Genomic DNA, 19,531 nt, shown 5'->3' on the forward strand with positions numbered 1-19,531 from the left:
AAGGTCAGGACAGAATTTTGACACGTGCAACAGTTAATTATCCTGATTTCAGCTACACTGCTGCACATTTGTACTTCCTCTCACGTGAGATGTTCACGCTCTGCGAAAAAATGCGCAGTTACGTTTTCACACATTGATTTCATTTTTGCATAATTGTTTTTTTTTTCCTCTCCTCGTGCTCTGTACGTACAGTACATATGAAGGCTGAATGTCACCATGCTATTACCCATAGTTTTAACCAGTATTTCACATTCACAGTTCAGGTCAACTGGTTCGAGCCCAGCCTCAGAGCTCCTCCTGAGATTTTATGGCTCTACGGCACACATGTCTGTATCCTTAACCAACATGCAGCCTACTGGTAGCACAGAGAAATGTTTTACACTTAATGATTTTAAATTGCACAGGTCACTCAGACCATACTGCGCACACAGTAGCTGCTGGCCCGGTAAAAAGAGGGTACGTCCAGGTCCTCCGTGAAGTTGGTCTTGAAAGCGAGTGGCAGACTGTAGGTAGGTGACACTGCGCCCGATGGCGTGAGGCACGGCGCAGGCTATGCGCCAGCCCAGACGCTAAAGAGGGGACAGATTTTCAGCGTGCAGCACTAATTCCCTGTCGACACTTCGCTTCACGAGGCTCACAGGAGAGCTTGAGAAGGCCGCGAGCGGAGAGCACAGCAACAGCCAGCCCACGCTCGGCGCAGCGGCGACTGCACTTCCACAGCTCCTCGAGCAACTTTGGGAACGGAGCCATTCCTCACGCTTCGGCGCCAGACCTCCTCCCTTCTCCCTCTTTTTCCGCTGTTTTTCTAATATCGGCACACAAGGCAGCCTCCCCTGTTCGTAGGACACTCTGGGAAGCATCTCGTTGCCTTTTTCCTTCGCTGTGAGCAGAGATGGACTCGTTTGCACCCGGACCTCCTCTTTCTGTACTCTGCACACTCTGTCACGGTGTGGAACAAGTGCGAAACAACACTGAATTAGAGCAGTAGAGCGGTAATAAACACGGGCCAGACTCCGCTAATGTGAATGGAGACAAAGTGGACAGCCCTACTGGTCGCCGGGGTCAAACAACTCTACATTACTCATGTGTACATGGGAAAAGTTTTTTTTTTTTTTTTTTTAATCAACTAAGATAACGTGAGGAGTTAACTTGAAAACCTGTCGTGACAATTTGCAGGACAAAATTAATGTAGTTATCATATGGCTGTATTTCCAGATATTTATAAGGCAAATGTCACTATAATAGGAATTTACCAAAATGTCAAATTACACACACACACGCATACACACACTTTCAGAACCGCTTGTCCCATACGGGGTTGCGGGGAACCGGAGCCTACCCGGCAACACAGGGCGTAAGGCCGGAGGGGGAGGGGACACACAATGCAGTAAATAACATATGATGCAGGAACAGTCAACAAAAACAAAACTTTGAAATCTTACAAGGAACTGCTTAGTTAAGTATAAATGCAGGAGGACCAAAACGAGGTAAAGTACACTGCTGTTCTGGGAAGTCTGGGCTCACTGTGTAAACATGTGAATGGGCACTTACACTGTTTTTTTTTTACCGCGGTCAATTAGCCAGAGCGCTGGTCTGACATAAAAACGATGAATATTCGCTGGGCCCGTATTACTGTACACATACTGTACATTTAGTGACCTCTGTAGCGCCTCCCGAGAACGGAGCCACGTGGACAGGGCGCGAGAAGGTGCCGAGACGGAGGGACGGACGGACAGGAAACACAGGTTGAGAGGCGAGCTTGTTCTGCTCGAAATCATGTGCACAGCAATGAGCCTCTGGAGGTCCGAGCGAATCTGTACCACGTTTACGCCACAAACACGGACACGCGCGGGTAATAACTCGCGCGAAGCGTCAGCTGGTGGCTTTCGGTAACAATGTAACAATTTGTCCATGAATCATGAATGTGGCACGCGGCTTCTCGCATACTATTTGTGTCATTCATTCTCTTTACGTGGCAACCTTACGACCTTATATTATTACTATCATTATTGTTGTTGTTGTTAATAATAATAATAATAATAATAATAATAATAATGATAGCTGTACACCGCACAGACCTCAGCTACAACATCTCTTTTGAAGAAAGACTGTGTTTATAAGGCCACCTGCTGTCCAGAGCCGCACCGAAGGAGCCCAAATACGCGGCAGCAGCACAAAAGACCCGCCGCTCCGCTTTGAAGTTGGTCGCGCGGACCTGCGCTCAAATATCACACACTCTGATCATTGTACAGTAAACATTTACAGTACTGTATGTTTAATGCGGGATATTTTACGTGTACTTATATCTTCTTGTAATATATATATTGTTGTCTTTATTTACTGCCTTTTTTGCAACTCTAACGCAAGAGACAGGAATGAAACATATTATGACTTTTTATTACGCGAGGGTTTCGGAAGTACAGCTCAGACAACATGATAAACCTGCGGCGAAACACAGCCCTCCTCTTTTTTTTTAACCCTAGTAAAAGTGCAGTGACACACTCACTGCCTTTGTCGTAACGTCAGCCACAAGTAGCAGGTTACGAGCGCGCGGAGAACAAAGACTGTTTAAAATGCAAGAGTATGGCTGAGCGCGAGGCGCCCCTTCCGGCTCACTTACGGGTGCCGTCGAAGCGGGTCGCGATCGTGTCCAGGAAGGTGTTCTGCGGGGCGAGCAGACCGCGCATCACCGGCATTCTGCTCCGGGCACAAGGGGCTTTTCTGGATCGGCGTCCCGGGCCAGCGGACTCGGACTCGGACTCAGAGCCGAACCCGGGCAGAAATCGGGAGGTACCGGGCGCGCATCCGAGCCCCTGGAGGAGCGCGCTGATCCGAGACACACGTGGCTCCACTTTGAGGCCGGGGTTGTGACCATATCCCACCAGGGCAAAACTGGCACGTCAGGGCGCGCCCCGCCCCCTCCCCCACCCTTCTTCCCGAAGTGGACGAAGTGAAAAGAAGGAGCTGAATGAGGCGCGAGACAGGTGCGTGTGCTGCTCGAACGGGTCGAGTGCCGTCAGGACGCGAGCGCGAGGCGTGCGCGCGCCGCTGGAGCTCCGGGAGCGAACCTGCGCGGCGGTGCTGATGCTGCGCTCTCTGGTACCTGCTGTCTCCTCCCCCCCTCCATCCCCCTCTCTCTCTCGCTCTCTCTCTCTCTGCCGCGTCTCGATCACTGGCTCCCTCCCCCCTCCGTCCCTCCTTCCCTCCTTCCCTTCTCGTTCACTGTTTCCCACCTCCAGCACCACCAGGCCCACCTGCAGCACATGCCGGACCACGTGGTTTCTCTGCGGGGGTCGGAGAAATTCGAGTCATTTAAATGGCCGGTGAGTGAGTGAGTGAGTTAGTGCCAAAGTTGACAAAGTTGGGCTTCCTCCTGGGTTCAGATCAACGCTAAATGATTTAAATGTACTTACACGAACACGTTCCCGGGCCACCTGGGACAGACTGCCGAAGAATGAATCTAAGACTTCACCAAGAAACACATCCTCATCCCAGATCTTTTTACCTATATTTTCCCCCCAACTCACCGTATTTCGCCGTATTCTCTGTTATTAGACTTAATGGCTCAAACCTTTGAGTTCCTGATACGCACACAGCCGCCAGCCCTTGTGCACAGAAATTCCAGAATAGGCGCCGCACCACCGCCACCCTGTCTCGGACAAGTGATTAGCGATAGCAAGAGGTGTTATAGGTAAGAAATGCACTCACTGTTAAGGAGCTCCCTCTTATCCAATGTTACATACTATCACCACTGATTTAAATTCTCTAAGCTTGTGCAAGAACTGTAAACTCGGTAAATTACTCATCCTGTTGTCCATGTTTGGCTGCATTATTCAACAACAAGAGCAACACAGGCAATACAGATGTTCTCCACTGTCAATATACACAAATATGGTGTATATATGGTGCTGCTGTGGTGCTACTGGTGAAACAACATATAGCAGAGCAATTTTTCCCAAAAGAAATAATTGATAACTTTGTTATTGATGAGTCACAAGAGCAACAGTGGGCCACAGCAATGTAAACAAGAACCAGCAGGACAGACACATTATGAATGGTCCGCATATGTAAAGCAAGTGGAAAAAACTGCGGTATTTAAAAGGTGTGATCAAATACCATGTCGGAGAAGTCCACTGCCGAAAAGATGTCCAGAGTTCGTATGTTTTCATACAGATTAAATTTTATTTTTTTTCTAGCAGCAGAAAATTCTTCCCTTGAATCATCCATATATTGCTTTTACAGAGAGAATGTCAGGTATAGAGCACCACAAGAAATTACAAATCCATTGCTTTCCATCCTTATTCTGAGCTTTATATAAAGAGGGCATTAGTTATATTACAATTTTTTATTACAAATATATTTATATAAGTAATAATATAATGATTGAAGCGGCAATTACTGTATTGCAGACACTGTGCGTACATAATTGTATTTCGGCTGTATAAATGTGTCAACAACTGGAAGTATCTTACAACACAGTGTGTGCGCTTTGCGGAGTGACAGACACGGCGCTCTTAGAGACTTTATTCCTTTATATAACAAACCGCTGTGAGCAAAATCACCAAAACGTCTCCATCCCCAGCACTGTGTACCGTGTCTCACACCCTGCGTTTGTGGGTTAGGCTCTGGACCACTACGACCTTGCAATAGACAGGTGGTTACTGAGAATGAATGAATGAATGACATTGAAAGTTCACGTTTGTGTTACTTCCTTTAGCAGACACTTTCCTTCAAAGCGACTTCCCATGAACGCTATGTAGTGTTATCATCCAACACCTTATTCACCCAAGGTAAGTTACGCTGATAGATACAGCATTTATAGTGATTTATTCATCCATACATCAGTAGACAGGCAGTTGAGAATGAATTCATGAATTAATGACATTGAAATTAAGAGGGAAGTAATAATTGTGTTATAAAATATTTTACAAACATAAATAGAAAATTTAAAATATGTCACTATCATGCGTAAAAATAGCTTTTACTTTGGTTTTAAGTGACATTTCTCATGATTGAGCCGACTTTTTCCCATAAGAAACAAGTCATTTTGATTGGACCCCCCCGCAGCGGGAGATTTCAGAGAATAAATGAAGCCTTCCGTTGAGTTTAACATGTTCAAAATGTCGCTATTACGGCGAATATTTTTGTTGAAAGAGATCAAAACATGAGAACACTGTAAATACGAGCACGTTACAATGTTACAAAGTTAGAACGCTGTCTGGACTGTAGTGAATATTGAATAGAAACAGCGTCACCTGGTGGCCAACAGGCGCGTCGCTTCGCACTGATTCAAACGTTTGCCGGTAAAATCGAGCGGTGTTTCTCGAAAGTGGCCCTTTGAACATTTCAAGGTCTCACGTAAGGAGAAAGTCGCCTTGCACAATGTCAGTTCAACACATGGTCTTGTTTTCAAATAAATCCTAATCTCAGAAAGCCAGCATTTTACTCATAATACACAAACCTCAGGAATTCTCTCTCTCACACACACATACTGTCTGAAGCCACTTGTTCCAAGTGGGGTCGTGGCAAGCCGGAGCCTAACCTGGCAACACAGAAAATCCATCGCAAGGCACCCCAAGCAGGACTCGAACCCCAGACCCACCAGAGAGCAGGCACAGGCCAACCCACTGCACCACCACACCCCCCTGCTCAAAAAATAAAAGGATCAAAATGTGAAATTATCAGATGGTGAAATACAATTGGTTGCAATAATCTGAACTCATTTTCAGAACAATTTCAATAACTAGTGGATGCTCACCCCATGTCATGCAGGAAACAAAGGTTCAAGATGGTTCTAGAGCTTTGGGGAAATCTACTTCTTCCTTTTTTCACAGTATGCACCTTTCCAATTTCCACCACTGCTATAATCTAGGAAAATAAACCTGGTGACAAATGTGACCTTTTTTCATTTGATAATTCAGCAGACAGTTAAACTCCATGACATGTCAATTCTGCACTAAAGCTAGAAAAGAAAAATCTTACTGCTACTTCAAAGTAATCGCAGGTGTGTCTCCTGCATTATTATAGCATAATGTATTTTTTGAGATTGTTCGTTTTCTGGCTAATGGTTGCAAATTCTTTTTTTTTCAGGGTTTAGAACCTATACATCTTTGAATTCAGTGTAACCCCTCAACCCAACAAGTTTCTGCTATAAAACAGAGTGAAACATTTCTTAGTCTCGTCTATGGTGATCTAGTCATGGATGCATGTAAGATGACCTTAAAGTGTCGGCTGAAGTTACATAAACTGGGACATCTCGTTCAAAGTTTTATGCTGTAAATCACAATTGGCTGAGCAACGGTGTCTTGGCAAACACCCCCAGAAATGTTTGGTGGCCATGGTGAGAGGTGCTCTTGCCAATCAATCCATCTACATTACATCAGCTGACAGTACAACTGGGTCAAAGACATTTCACAGAGATTCTGACAAATGGCTGCTGGTCAACCGGTCAGTCACCTCGGCTGGACCGCAGCCACACGGACATCAAGGACTCGGAAACTTGGACGGATTTCTTCGCAAGTTCATCACAAGTTGTGGTCATGATACAATGTCACTGCTTGCACAGAGGGCTGACCAATAAATGTTCCAGGAAGCCTCCAAGAAACCCTGGAAAACGAGGAAAGATTTACAGGCAAGTGTTGCCTCAGTCAACGTCAAAGTCCGCGAGGGAACCATCCAGAAGAAAGTGCAAAACTGCATCGACTCCACATGACAGGTTGCAAAAAAGAGTATAGATGCACGACTCAAGTTTGCCACACAACACCACACAACACTAGGAAAAGATCTAGACAGCTGCAACAATGTGCCTTGGACAGATGGAACAAAGGTGGAACTGTTTGACCAAAAGTAACTCATAGCAACTGTAGAGCATGTTGGTGGAAGCATTGTGGTTTGGGGCTGATTTTCTTCCTTAGGACCTAGTCAGCCTGCCATCATAGAGGAAACCATGAATTCCACGTTGTACCAGTGTATTTGAAAAGAATGAGGCATTCTGTCAAAAAGCTAAAGCTGAGCTGCAACAAGATGACCCAGAAGAGTCAAGCAAACTAACAATCAAAGGGTTCAAAAAGAAGAAATGAAGGGTGATGGAATGACCAAGTGAAAGCCTAGATCTCAAGCTCATAAAAATGCTGTGAGGGGGCTGAAATCCTTAAACTTCACATAGTTCTGTAAGGAGGAACAGGCAAACATTTCTGCAAGTCACTGTAGAAAACTGGTTGACAATGACTAGAAATGCCTACAAGAAGTCATTTCTGCTAAGCGAGGCAATGCCAGCTATGGAAGCTAATGTACTTGTACTGAACTTTCCCACAGTAGACAGCTGCATTTCCGAATTTTATTACTGAGTACATTATTGGATAGAAGAATTTCCATTATTTGATAAAATAACCTTTATCTACTAATGCTGTGGACACACAAACAGGTTTAAAAATATAACCTATCCTATGGGATGTACTTAGTTTTTCGTAGCACTGCCGAATGAAGTGCAGCAGTTATTCTGTGCACTGACACAGAAATGTACAATTATTGCAACACCAGCATGGGCTGCAATCCTAGAAAAATTACTTAGAATTGTGGTGGTGCAGTGGGTTGGACTGGGTCCTGCTCTCTGGTGGGTCTGGGGTTTGAGTCCCGCTTGGAGCGCTTTGCGACGGACTGGCGTCCCGTCCTGGGTGTGTCCCCTCCCTCTCTAGCCTTACACCCTGAGTTGCCGGGTAGGCTCCGGCTCCCCGTGACCCTGTCTGGGACAAGCAGTTCTGAAAATGTGTGTGTATACCAATTTTTCAAAATGAAAAGTTGACCGACTTCAGAAATGTTTACACATTTGCACCGAATGAGTCCATTTACTTCTCAGCTATGTGCCAAATGGTCCCCCGTGCTTTGGAAGTGAAGCTCTTATTTATTTCTCTGTAACAATAACCTGCCATCAGAAGCAGCGCTCAAAACTCCCGCGTCACTCTTTTCCCGCCTGTGTTTCAATGCAGCCGGGTAACTTCCGTAGCCACATTAACTAATCCTCTATTGGTGTTAAACGGTTAGACTGTTCATTGCCTTCGTACGGGAAAAGGAGCTCTTTTATTGCGCTGTCACCGACCGCCGGATGAAAGGTCGGGACGCGCCCAAGTGGTACCACGCGGTGCGCAACTTCCAGTCCTTCCTATGTCTGGCCATGGAGGTGGGACGTTCTTATTGGTTCGCGGCGTTTCCTTAGCGAGTTCTTTCTGCTCTTTGATTGGCTTTCGGTGTTTTGATGGGCGGACTCAATGCACGGCTAAGGGGAACGCATTTGGCCGCGCGACCCATCTTGTCCAGAGTGCGAGAGCGCGCTGCGAACGAAAATTACTGTATTTCTGGAGTCTTGTCGCTCTGCATATTACTTGCAAGTTGCGCTTCAATTTTTACCCCCCCAAACGTTACATTACGAAGGTAAGAGCGCAGCGCTGCTTTTTTTTTTTTTCTCCCACGAACGAATACGAATGCAAGAAGACGAAGACGCTAGCTGTTGCTTTGTCTCACTCACTGTCAGGTTTTATATTGAATATACTGTATCTGTGGTAATAAAAGGCGAATGTGATGTCACACGGAATCCGTCATTGATCTACTTTGGACACGTCGCGATGATCCTTGACACTACGCTTCTCAGCTGCGTGCGTCAAGCTGCCAGCTGAGTGAGTGTTGTGTTGATGACGTCATCCGTTTAGTAACGTGTAGTCGCGAACAATCAATAAGTAACAATGTATTCGCTCCATTTGCTCCGTGTGCCACCAGTAGTAACGTCCGTCCCCCGTCGCTTTGGGCGTCGCGTGACTCTGACTGTGCGGCGTGGCGCACGAAGGGTTAAGGACTTCTAGGAAAAGTGCCGGGCGTTGCACATTTATTTAGATATTAAGCAATTAAAATCGGCTAAATAATCGAATATTTAACTCAAGTTTACCGATCGCCCCCCTCTCATGCATTTGTTTTTCGTGAAATTTTACAAGGTTTACTTGGTAACATGTCTAGAGACAATTGACAGCTTTAAAGACAGGCAACATTTGCACAAACTTAAGTACTTAAATGAATACAATGAATTAGGACAAGGACTGTAGGAACATTAAACCGCAGTGTTTAACACACAATTCAGCTTTAAACAGTTTATAACGCATGAAAAAAACATGTCAGAGATTAATAAATGGCACCACAGCTTATGTATAATGATGGTATTATAGCCCTTAATAGAGACCACAGCCGGCGTCTACAAGTACGAGTTACTTGCTTACGTCTCACCCGCTCAGCGTTCTTATTCAGAGCCTCCAGGAGACACATGAGTTTTGCCCCATTTTCTGGGCCAGTCTTCTTGCTAAGTTCACGCTGGACAAGTGGACAAGTCCAGATGTGCTAAAGACACCGCTCTACGTACTGTGTGCCCAGGATGCAGAGGCACAAAGATGCCAGTTGACAGCATCTGTGGCTTCTGCATCAATGACATGACTTTTGACAATTTCAAACAATTTCAGGAAGAAAACAAATATGTTGGTTATATTGCTACTAAAACAACCATTAAGAGTCAGGGAGACTGGTCAATATTTTAAAAAAAAAAAAAATACAAGAAAATTCCAGCCAGCCCTGAAAAGTGCTGATTCACTGTGTTTATGGGGCATTTTGCAGTGAAAGTCATTCATTGTGCACAAGGAACCTGCAGAGCGTGTCATCCAAGGCTTCCTATCATCTTGACTTTGCCCTGTCCCCTTGTTTGTGTGCTCTCCCCTGTGTCCTTCCTTTCTGCAAGGTTCAGCGATGTTGCAGAAGATCAAGGGTGGATCGGTGGTGGAGATGCAAGGCGATGAGATGACCAGAGTGATCTGGGAGCTCATCAAGGAGAAGCTCATCTTCCCTTATGTAGAGCTGGACCTGCACAGGTGGGCAGCTGGCGGCGGTGACGGCCTGATGGGGGAAGGTTCTGCCAGCCAGCACGTCGAATCAGAGAGAGTTCCGAAACACCAGGGCTCCTGAATTTCGGGTCTAACTCAAAGTTTTTTTTTTTTTAATATATATTTTTCACCAACCATGGTGCTAGAAAGTTCCATCTGAGAGATTGGGATCAGGCTGGTGAGCCAACTTTGCTTTTCTTGATCAGATAGCCTTACAAAGCACAGCCAGAGTACAGCAAGAGTCGTCCTTTATTGATTCTATAAGCTTTGGTCCATATTAATCTCTGAATTTTGTACTCAGGATTGTATTTCATAAAGCAGAGCTGTGGGAAGGGTGGGACACGAGCTGAAAGTTTGTAACCGGGACACTGCAGCGGCCAAAGGTCAGGGACACACCCAGGACGGGATGCCAGTCCACTCCAAGGCACCCCACTCTCTTTATTTCAATGGCTTGTGAATAACTGTCCTTTTTGTTTTTCTTTTTTTTATTACTATTATTATTTTTATTGTTGTTTTGGTACCCATATCTAATAATTGTCTTCACATAATCAGAGGTATTTGCTGTAGGTTAATAATGCAAATGTTGTTGGAAAAAGTGTATCTTATGTTGGGGTCGTCTTTTAATTTGTAAGTTTCTGTCGCTCAGTGTGTTAATGTTTCAGTGTCGCGCAGTCTCACGACAGCAGTCATGTTCTCCTTTAACACGGCTATTACAGCCGCTGGACTTTTCACTCTGTGCCCGAGTGCATTTCGTCTTTACACTGTGATATGAAGTTGGGGCCATAGGGTGATGATTTGTACTCTTCCCACGTGGCGGTTTGCACAGCTTGACCTTTGAATCCATATGGATAGTTTGTGATTTTCTGAGTTGCGCTTGGTGTCGAGTGCCGTCAGTGTCCAACAGTTACTGAGCGCTTAGGAAGAGGACATGCTGCACACACCATATTCTTCATAATGATATAAATCACCTTTTTTTAAAAAAAAAATCACACACACACACACATTTTCAGAACCGCTTGTCCCATATAAAAAAAAAATCAATGTAATAAAATATTTTGAAGAGTAAATTGATTCCCAACCCCCCTTTAAATTAACTGACACCTTTGTTCACAGTGACATACTATGATAAGGAGTGTGCAATGACTTCAATATATATACAATAGGGTGGTTTACCAGAGTAGTTGGGGGTAAGTACTGCATGAGGAGGTGGAATTCAGATGGCACAATGACAGCCCTAACCACTGTGCCAGCCACTGCCCCAGTAAACACTTGGATTGGGTCCATATGGTGTGGGCCTAGTAGAAATACACAGACATACACACACTGACTGAAACTGCTTGTCTCAAGCGGGGTTGCAGTGAACCGGAGCCTAACCCGGTAACACAAGGCACAGGGCTGGAGGGGGTGGGGACACACCCAGGACAGGATGCCAGTCCATTGCAAGGCACCCCAAGCAGGACTTGAACCCCAGGCCCACCAGAGAGCAGGCACAGGGAAAACTCACTGTGCCACCGCACCCCCTCTAGCAGAAATACTTATTAATTTATTAATACTTAGTACAGGATCATGGAAGAATTTCCATTCAGAGGGGGGACATCAGGATAAGACTTTAATGGCCACTTGCTACAATTGCACATGCAGTGAATGTGACATGGAGGAGACTTTTGACACATGATAGTCATAGGTCCATCGTGGAGGTCTGGTGCCCCCGTCACTCTGTATGTTGAAATATGTTGAAATAGGGGGTTGGGGGGGTGTCGTGTAAGATAGAAATGAATACAAATAATAAAATAAAGAGTAAGGACCACTTTATGTGACCTCCTTCGGCACCCATTTTATACATATTTAGTGGTGCTTCCCCACTCATACCTAGATGGTTGGCCTGGCGTTGCTTCTTCTCATACACATGGATTGACGTACAGGAAGTGTGTAAACAAATTAAAACGATGCTTTAAAACCAACCTGTTGTAAGCAGAGGACTGCAGTGTGTGGGCTGAGTTCCCCAAGTCAGTCTGGATACAAACTTTAGCGACATAAAGAATCAATAGGAACGAAGACGAGAGCGTTCGAGTAATTGTTTTTGGAACGTTGCGCTTTATGGTGAAGGACTTTGTATCGATAACGGTGTAGCACTGATGTTTGCGCTCAACTCCTGCTGCTTTTTTGCTCCCTTCCTGCCCATCGAGCAGTTACGACCTGGGCATAGAGCACCGGGATGCCACGGAGGATCGAGTCACCGTGGAGGCAGCGGAGGCGGTGCGGCGCTACAACGTCGGCATCAAGTGTGCCACCATCACGCCCGACGAGAAGCGTGTGGAAGAGTTCAAGCTCAAGCAGATGTGGCGTTCGCCCAACGGCACCATCCGCAACATCCTCGGCGGCACCGTGTTCCGTGAGGCCATCATCTGTAAGAACATCCCGCGCCTCGTGTCTGGTTGGGTCAAGCCCATCATCATCGGCAGACATGCCCACGGAGACCAGGTACACCGCTCTCCGAGGACGGCGGCAGTAGTACGTGCCGGGAAGGGGGAGAGAAAGTGTCCGGAAACACTATCCACCAATAAGTGCAGAAAATACACACCGCTGGGTTACTGCAATGCTGCGGCGGTGTGGAAATACATGGTTTTGGTGACAAAAGTGAGTCGGTGCAGGAAAGGGGTTTCCAAACTTAGCATTGCGTCATCGTTTATGACACCTTATGTCGTGCAGCATCATTACGGCAGGTATTTTGCTCAAGTGCACAGTACATTCAGCCACATGGGCCCTCAAGAATTGACGGGGGTCTGATACAGCTCCTGCACTCTGTGCGTGTGTCACGAAGGCGCACGGTGTGAATAGTATGAATGTGTGTTACTGTACGTATGACGTAAGGAAGACGTTCTTTGTGTTCGGGAAATAGCTTTTAAATGAAACGCGAGCCGAAAATACGACTCGCTAGTTTTCGAAAGCATGTCATGAATCGGCCTTTTGCGAACTGGACTGTGGTTCCAGTTCCAGTGCATTTTGCAATTTGAACAAGTAAAGCGCTCGGTTAGTAGCGGAAAACGGAGACGTGTGACCTGCCGCAGCACAAATGAGCTCCTTGTCATATTTTCACGCATAAATGTACGTTTTCCTCATCTGCCCAAGTGTCACCATTGGCTCTGCAATGCAGCCACTTGGCTTTTCCGCTTCTGTTGTCTACACTCCAGGAGGGTGGGTTAGTAAAACACCATATTCATGTTCCTTCCCCCTTTGGCCCTAGTAATTACTCTGTTCACGCAGTAATCTGTTACACATTTCACATACCACAGGGTGTCTATAAAGTCCTTCCTTCATTAAGATTTATACAACCTGTAAAACACAACAGAGGCAGTTTATTCAAAATTAAAATAATCCATCCATCCATCCATCCATCCGTTTTTCTGACCGCTTGTCCAGCTAGGGTCGCGGTGGCAATAGGAAGAGCAGAGAAACCCAGACGTCCCTGTCCATCCCACCTTCCCCCAGCTCAACCCGAGAATCCCCAGCCGTTCCCAAGCCAACTGTGAGATATAATCCCTCTAGCGGGTCCTGGGCCGACCTCGGGGCCTCGTCCCAATTGGCCGTGCCCGGTATACCTCCAAAGGGAGGCGCCCAGGGGGCATCCTTACCAGATGCCCGAACCACCTCAGCTGGCTCCTCCAATGCAGAGGAGTGACGGCTCTACTCTGAGTTCCTCCCTGATGGCCGAACTTCTCACCCTGTCACGGAGAGTGAGTCCCACCACCCTGCGGAGAAAACTCATTTGAGCCGCTTGCATCTGAGATCTTATTCTTTCGGTCATTACCCAGAATTCATGACCATAGGTGAGGGTAGAGACGTAGACCGACCACTCTCTCACCCTGTACAACTCCTGAGTGGGAGAGAGACCACCCCCTATTGAGAAGTTTGGTTCCAGAGCTGATACTAAGTGGAGGGGAGCCCAACTATATCCTCCTGCACCAGTTCCAGCTCCTTTCCCCCCAAGTGAGGTGATATTCCACGTGCCAAGACCCAGTTTCCGCCGCCAGGGTCCGCGACACCATGCACCACCCTGCCCCTTCCTGCTGCCTGAAAGGCATTGCACCCAACTCCCATGTTGGACCTTGCGGGTGGTGGGCCCACATGGCCCTTCTGCGTTGCCTTTTCAGGCTGAGCCTGGCCGGGTTACGTGGGCTGCCCAGCCACCGGGCGCTCGCCCCGGAGCGCTCCCCCCAGGCCTGGCTCCAGGGGTAGGTCCCAGTGACCCGATTCTGGGCAGGGTAAACGTTGTACTCTTAATCCCTTTCATGGGGATTTTTGGATAAATTTGGGTAAATGATTAATTTGCTCAAATTTCTCTCTTGTATTTTCCCACTAATAAACTGTGCTCTACTGAATGAGCGTCAATTGTGTCCGGAACACATTAATATTCCTGCACTGCACATGTGCTGGAATTTGAGTGAATTCCCTCTGTGTTTAGAGCTCCTGCTGCGACAGCAAGGCGGTCAGTAAGTACGAGTCTGTCCTGCTTGTCTGGATTGTCCTGTTTCTCTCCATATTTGAACGTGCAGTAAAGTCTCGTTTTCCCGCCTACACGGGAAAGGTGATTTTTTTTTTGTGGAAAAAAAAAAAAGAAAAAAATCCAGAACCACATGTAATATGAGCTGTACCTGGAAGCAGTTGCATGGAGAGGTTAATAATGAAGTAAAAAGCTGTAAAACTTTTGTCGATTAGTTTTCAACCCTGGAATGTTTTTTTTTTTATTATTATTATCTACAGTGAAGCAAAATTAAACTAAAGTTTAGTGCGGTGCCCTGTCATAGTTTTACACACAACTAGTGCAAGTATTCAAAAAAAAAAATAAAAATAAAAGGAACCAAAGAAAAATCCCCAGGAAATAAGTGTCTCTTTCCAGTAGGACGCTTGGTTCCTGCATTTTGAAACTCTAAACTCCCCAGTCAAAGGCTTTTTCCATGATTTCTCCATTAAAAAAAGACAGAAGAAAAAAAACAAACCCCATGGCTGCATAACACAGATCATACGGTGGAGACTCTAATATGTGTTACTGCACTGTGTGTGTGTGTGTCTGCGCTTGCTCTATACTGTCAGCATCTCCAAAACCCTCCCCAGGTCCAAGTGCTGTCCCCCCCCATCTCTGTTGATGTGTGTGAGCTGCTGCCCCCTCCAAGTGTGAACTGGTGTGTGTCCCACGCAGTACAAGGCCACGGATTTTGTGGTGCCGGGACCGGGCCGAGTGGAGATGACGTACACGCCAAACAGCGGGGAGCCCGTCACCTTCGTCGTGCACGACTTCAAAGGTAGGCGGAGAAGCTGACGTGTGACGCGAGAGAGCCGTTCTGCCAAAAGGTCCACGTTCGTCCTCCCGTGTCCACGTATTCGGCGAAAGGCGAACGACTCGAGCTCTCCTCCCGGTATTGGCTGCTGCGGTATGAAGTGCGTAAATGAATTTATTTTCTCGTGTATGTGTGCACCAACAGGCAGCGGGGGTGTGGCGCTGGGCATGTACAACACGGACACGTCCATCCGGGACTTTGCCCACAGCTCCTTCCAAATGGCCCTGAGCAAGAGGTGGCCGCTCTACCTCAGCACCAAGAACACGATCCTGAAGAAGTATGACGGGCGCTTCAAGGACATCTTCCAGGAGATCTACGAGAAGTAAGCGGTGCCCCACCACCCCCCCACGAAGGGTGTCTCTACTCTACCAGGCCTTCTTCACTGAGGTTAAATTGCTGTGATCCGGCGCTGTCCGTTACTGTAAGGTCTGTAACGCCCACCTGCAACCTGGAGTCTTGCCATCATTTAAAAATCGGACGTTGTTGTATCTTAAATTTTCAGACTAAAGTGAAATATGTCAATCTGTCAGCGTCGGTGAGTAATCTTGCTGTTCTAGTGATGTGTTGGGGGGGTCAGAGGCTGAGCGCCGTCTCCCGCCAACCCGTCAGCGTTATATCAGACATTTTACCATTTAGCCGCACAAGTGCTCACTGTCGAAGTGGGGGAAAAAACAGGGTGAAGTACTCTTTGTCTAAGGAGGGTCACCTGCCAAGAGCAGGCGAGCTCCAACCTTTACCGCCCCGCGGTAACTCTGACACCCTGTTTACTTGTCCAACTTTTGAAGACGATGGTTTCTTGCTCTCCAGGGAGTACCAGGGCAAATTTGAGGCCGATGGCATCTGGTACGAGCACCGCTTGATTGACGACATGGTTGCTCAGGCCCTCAAGTCGGAGGGGGGCTTCATCTGGGCCTGCAAGAACTACGACGGAGACGTGCAGTCGGATTCCGTGGCACAAGGTGAACCGCTTCTGTGTGTGCTGGTGTGTAGGTGGTGTTGGGGGGGCGGGGGACACGCTCGGGGCACATGGGCTTCGGTGCCATCTGTGCGTCCTCACTCTGGAAATTGCTGGTTCTGCTGGCGTGACCCTCCATGTGCTCCCCCCCCACCAGGGTATGGTTCACTGGGTATGATGACCAGCGTGCTCGTCTGTCCGGACGGGCGAACTGTGGAGGCGGAGGCTGCTCACGGGACGGTGACCCGACATTATCGGATGCATCAGCAGGGCAAGGAGACGTCCACCAACCCCATCGGTACGAGCGGGACCGCGCGCTCTGCGGGGCTGTCTGCGCATGCACGCAAACGCGCACAGCACCAGAATAAATGACAGTAAAATAATATTTCAATTCCCTGTGACATGTGCTTCTCTTCCCCCCGCCTCAGCCTCCATCTTTGCGTGGACCCGGGGGCTGGCGCACCGCGCACGGCTGGACGGGAACAAGGAGCTGCGGGCGTTCGCCGACACCCTGGAGGCCGTGTGTGTCGAGACCATCGAGGCGGGTTTCATGACCAAAGATCTGGCTGCCTGCATCAAGGGCCTCCCCAAGTACGCTCACTTCACCGCCTGTCTCCCGTCACGTTTTCGCTGGGGTTCCTTTGTCTAAGGTGGAGCCTTTGTGTCTCTCTCCACCCCCATGCCACTATGCCTGCGAGAGAGGTAAAAGAATAAGGCCAGGGATCCAGATAAAGTAACATACAGTGAAGCTCAGCGCTGTTCCTTGAACCGTCACCTTGAAGTACGAAGGTTAGGGGTTCAGATCCCATCTCCTGCAGTTGTACCCTGGATCAAGGTACTTAGCCTGAATGAACTCGGTAAAAATACCCCAACTATATAAGTGAGTCAAGTAGTGTAAGAAACCTGGTATACAAACCTAACAGTGTAAGTGAGGGAGCGTGTTGTTGCTATAATAATAATAATAATAATAATAATAATAATACACACACACAGTTTCAGAACCGCTCGTCCCATACAGGGTCGCGGGGAACCGGAGCCTAACCCAGCAACACAGGGCGTAAGGCCGGAGGGGGAGGGGACACACCCAGGACGGGACGCCAGTCCGTCGCAAGGCACCCCAAGCGGGACTCGAACCCCAGACCCACCGGAGAGCAGGACCTGGCCAAACCCACTGCGCCACCGCACCCCCTATAATAATAATAATAATCATATTTCAATTATGCAAAGGCTGCTCATAGTGTTGTACACAGTAAACTGAGCTACTTATGAACACATACCCATCCACACAGCCAAGCGCTCGCGCGCACACACACACACACACACACACAAATGCAGTTTAGACTGAGCAGTGCACTGAAAGCCATGCAGACACAGGGAGACACATACAAACTCAGCCAGACAGTGAAGCCCCAGTGCTACCCGCTGTGCAGCCCCCACCCAGGCATGAGCTTGAAGTGCGCTGCCTTTCCGCACTCATTCTCGCTCTCTCTTGCCCTGTGTGTCCACGCAGCGTCCAGCGCTCAGACTACCTCAGCACCTTCGAGTTTCTCGACAAGCTGGCGGAGAACCTGAAGCTGAAGCTCTCCAGCCAGCCCAAGCTGTGAGTCACCCGCGCGGCCGGCAGCACGTGGGACGCGCACCCGTGGACCGCAGACGAGGCTGCGCTCATCGAGACGGCCTCTTTGGGAATGTTAACGGAGCGAACCGGCCCTACCTGCGCGGACAGCGGGCGGCACACACACGCCACACCACGCACCCAACTCTCGCTGTCGCTCAGCCAGCGGCGACAGCAGCACCGGGAAGGTCTCGCCGCTTCCTGAGACCCGCAAAATCCACGGCGCTCAATGGCCTGAGTGTTTCCCGCTGCCCGTCGGGTGCCACGGACTTCACTGGCGGAAGTGCTGCCCTTGCACTTCCACTGTGTTTGCGTTTAGCTGTGCGTGTGTGTGTGTGTCTCTCTGTCTCTCTTTCCCTCAAAGGCAACGATTTGCTTATTTCCCCACTGAGAAAACGTGTCCATGTCACTTCCGTAGCTCCGAACACACAGTTCACGTGTGATTTTTAGTCGCATTTCTAATGTTAATAAAGCTCTTCGGTCGTCCAGTTTGTTGGAGTGAAACCTGCTCACATTTTAAAGCTGCCGGCACTACTGTGTACCTAGAAAAGAAGCCTTTTTTAAAGTGATACGTTGAAGAATTCACGTTCCATGTGGTGGAGATGCTCTGTAGGCTTGTGCCCCACTGTCCTCCCAGGATGAACACAATAAATGGTGTTTTGAAGAAAAACTGATTCTTCTTCTCAAAGTCACTCTCAAAAGCACTGGTAGAAACTCTGCATTCAGTCTTTTCTGGATACTTGTCTATTGTATCGTGTAGAACTACTGATGGCTCTATTGCTTTATCTTTGTTCCCTCCTGAAATAATGACTATTTTTATTTCCCAGTGCGTTTGTTTTTTTTTTTCCAAGCATCTACATTTACATTTTTTCATTTAGCTGATGCTTTTCTTCAAAGCGACTTGCAGTGTTAAGGTACTTACAATTATTTACTCATTTATATAGCAGGGTAATTTTACTGGTCATGTGGTACTGGTATACCTGCTTATTTTTCCAGCATAAATCTACAGGTGACTAAAATCAATAACGATGTTGTATTTCACACTGACCACAAGGCGGCGCGCAAGTGCTAGTTTTACAAATTGACCACAAGGTGGCGCGCAAGTGCTAGTTTTACACACTGACCACAAGATGGACAGAAGTATTATATTTCACACTGACCACAAGGTGGCGCGCAAGTGCTGCATTTGACAGTGAGCGCCTGTCACACAGGTGAATCTACAGAACTCATCTGTGCCCTTTTTATTATTTTTCTCACTCGTGAATAGCCCACGAGCCAGTTATTAGATCAAATAAAAACTAGTTTTCTAATCATATCCGATGAAAGTAGCTTCTTGAATATTACGGCTCTGCATGTGGTTTATCCGAAGGATACAGTGAAACTGCCCTTTTTTTATCAAGTGCTTGGTGAAATGATGGTAAAACCTAATCAGTTAAAGTAATTGGGAATATACGCACTAAACACTGCTGTTCCCTGTAGATTTTTGGAGATCATGTTTGAGTGCAAACACATACGCATATACCTGAGTTAGGTCTGCAGTGTGTGCGTGCGTGCGTGCATGTGTATTCTTACGTCCGAGCAGCTCAGTACACACTTGAGGCTGCTGGCGAATGGTACAGGTGGAACCTTGCTGGCTAATTTTAGCCCCCCCCCCAGTGGAGATGTGGGGATGGGGGGCACGGGCACCCTCAGGCATCTGATGTAGGCGCAGGGT

The 19,531-nt window shown here is 47.6% G+C and overlaps 2 protein-coding genes across 2 annotated transcripts in view; one reads left to right on the top strand and one right to left on the bottom strand.

The window, feature by feature from the left end:
• Positions 1 to 2,739, bottom strand: part of kcnh3 (potassium voltage-gated channel, subfamily H (eag-related), member 3) — an 86,047-nt gene extending 83,308 nt beyond the window's left edge. Inside the window, exon 1 of the mRNA XM_018732321.2 lies at positions 2,621 to 2,739. Within this exon, the coding sequence (XP_018587837.1) occupies positions 2,621 to 2,696 (76 nt within the window). The 5' untranslated portion in view covers positions 2,697 to 2,739. The remainder of the gene's footprint in view (positions 1 to 2,620) is intronic.
• A 5,543-nt stretch (positions 2,740 to 8,282) lies between these two features.
• Positions 8,283 to 18,506, top strand: idh1 (isocitrate dehydrogenase (NADP(+)) 1). The gene is made up of 9 exons (XM_018732389.2): positions 8,283 to 8,427; positions 9,770 to 9,899; positions 12,101 to 12,392; positions 15,109 to 15,211; positions 15,392 to 15,569; positions 16,055 to 16,206; positions 16,360 to 16,500; positions 16,631 to 16,793; positions 17,713 to 18,506. The coding sequence occupies exons 2-9, from the start codon at positions 9,778 to 9,780 to the stop codon at positions 17,804 to 17,806; spliced, it is 1,245 nt and encodes a 414-aa protein (XP_018587905.2). The 5' UTR covers positions 8,283 to 8,427; positions 9,770 to 9,777; the 3' UTR covers positions 17,807 to 18,506.
• Positions 18,507 to 19,531: the final 1,025 nt, after the last annotated feature.

The sequence above is a fragment of the Scleropages formosus genome, chromosome 1 (assembly GCF_900964775.1).
Source record: "Scleropages formosus chromosome 1, fSclFor1.1, whole genome shotgun sequence".
Taxonomy (NCBI): Eukaryota; Metazoa; Chordata; class Actinopteri; order Osteoglossiformes; family Osteoglossidae; genus Scleropages; species Scleropages formosus.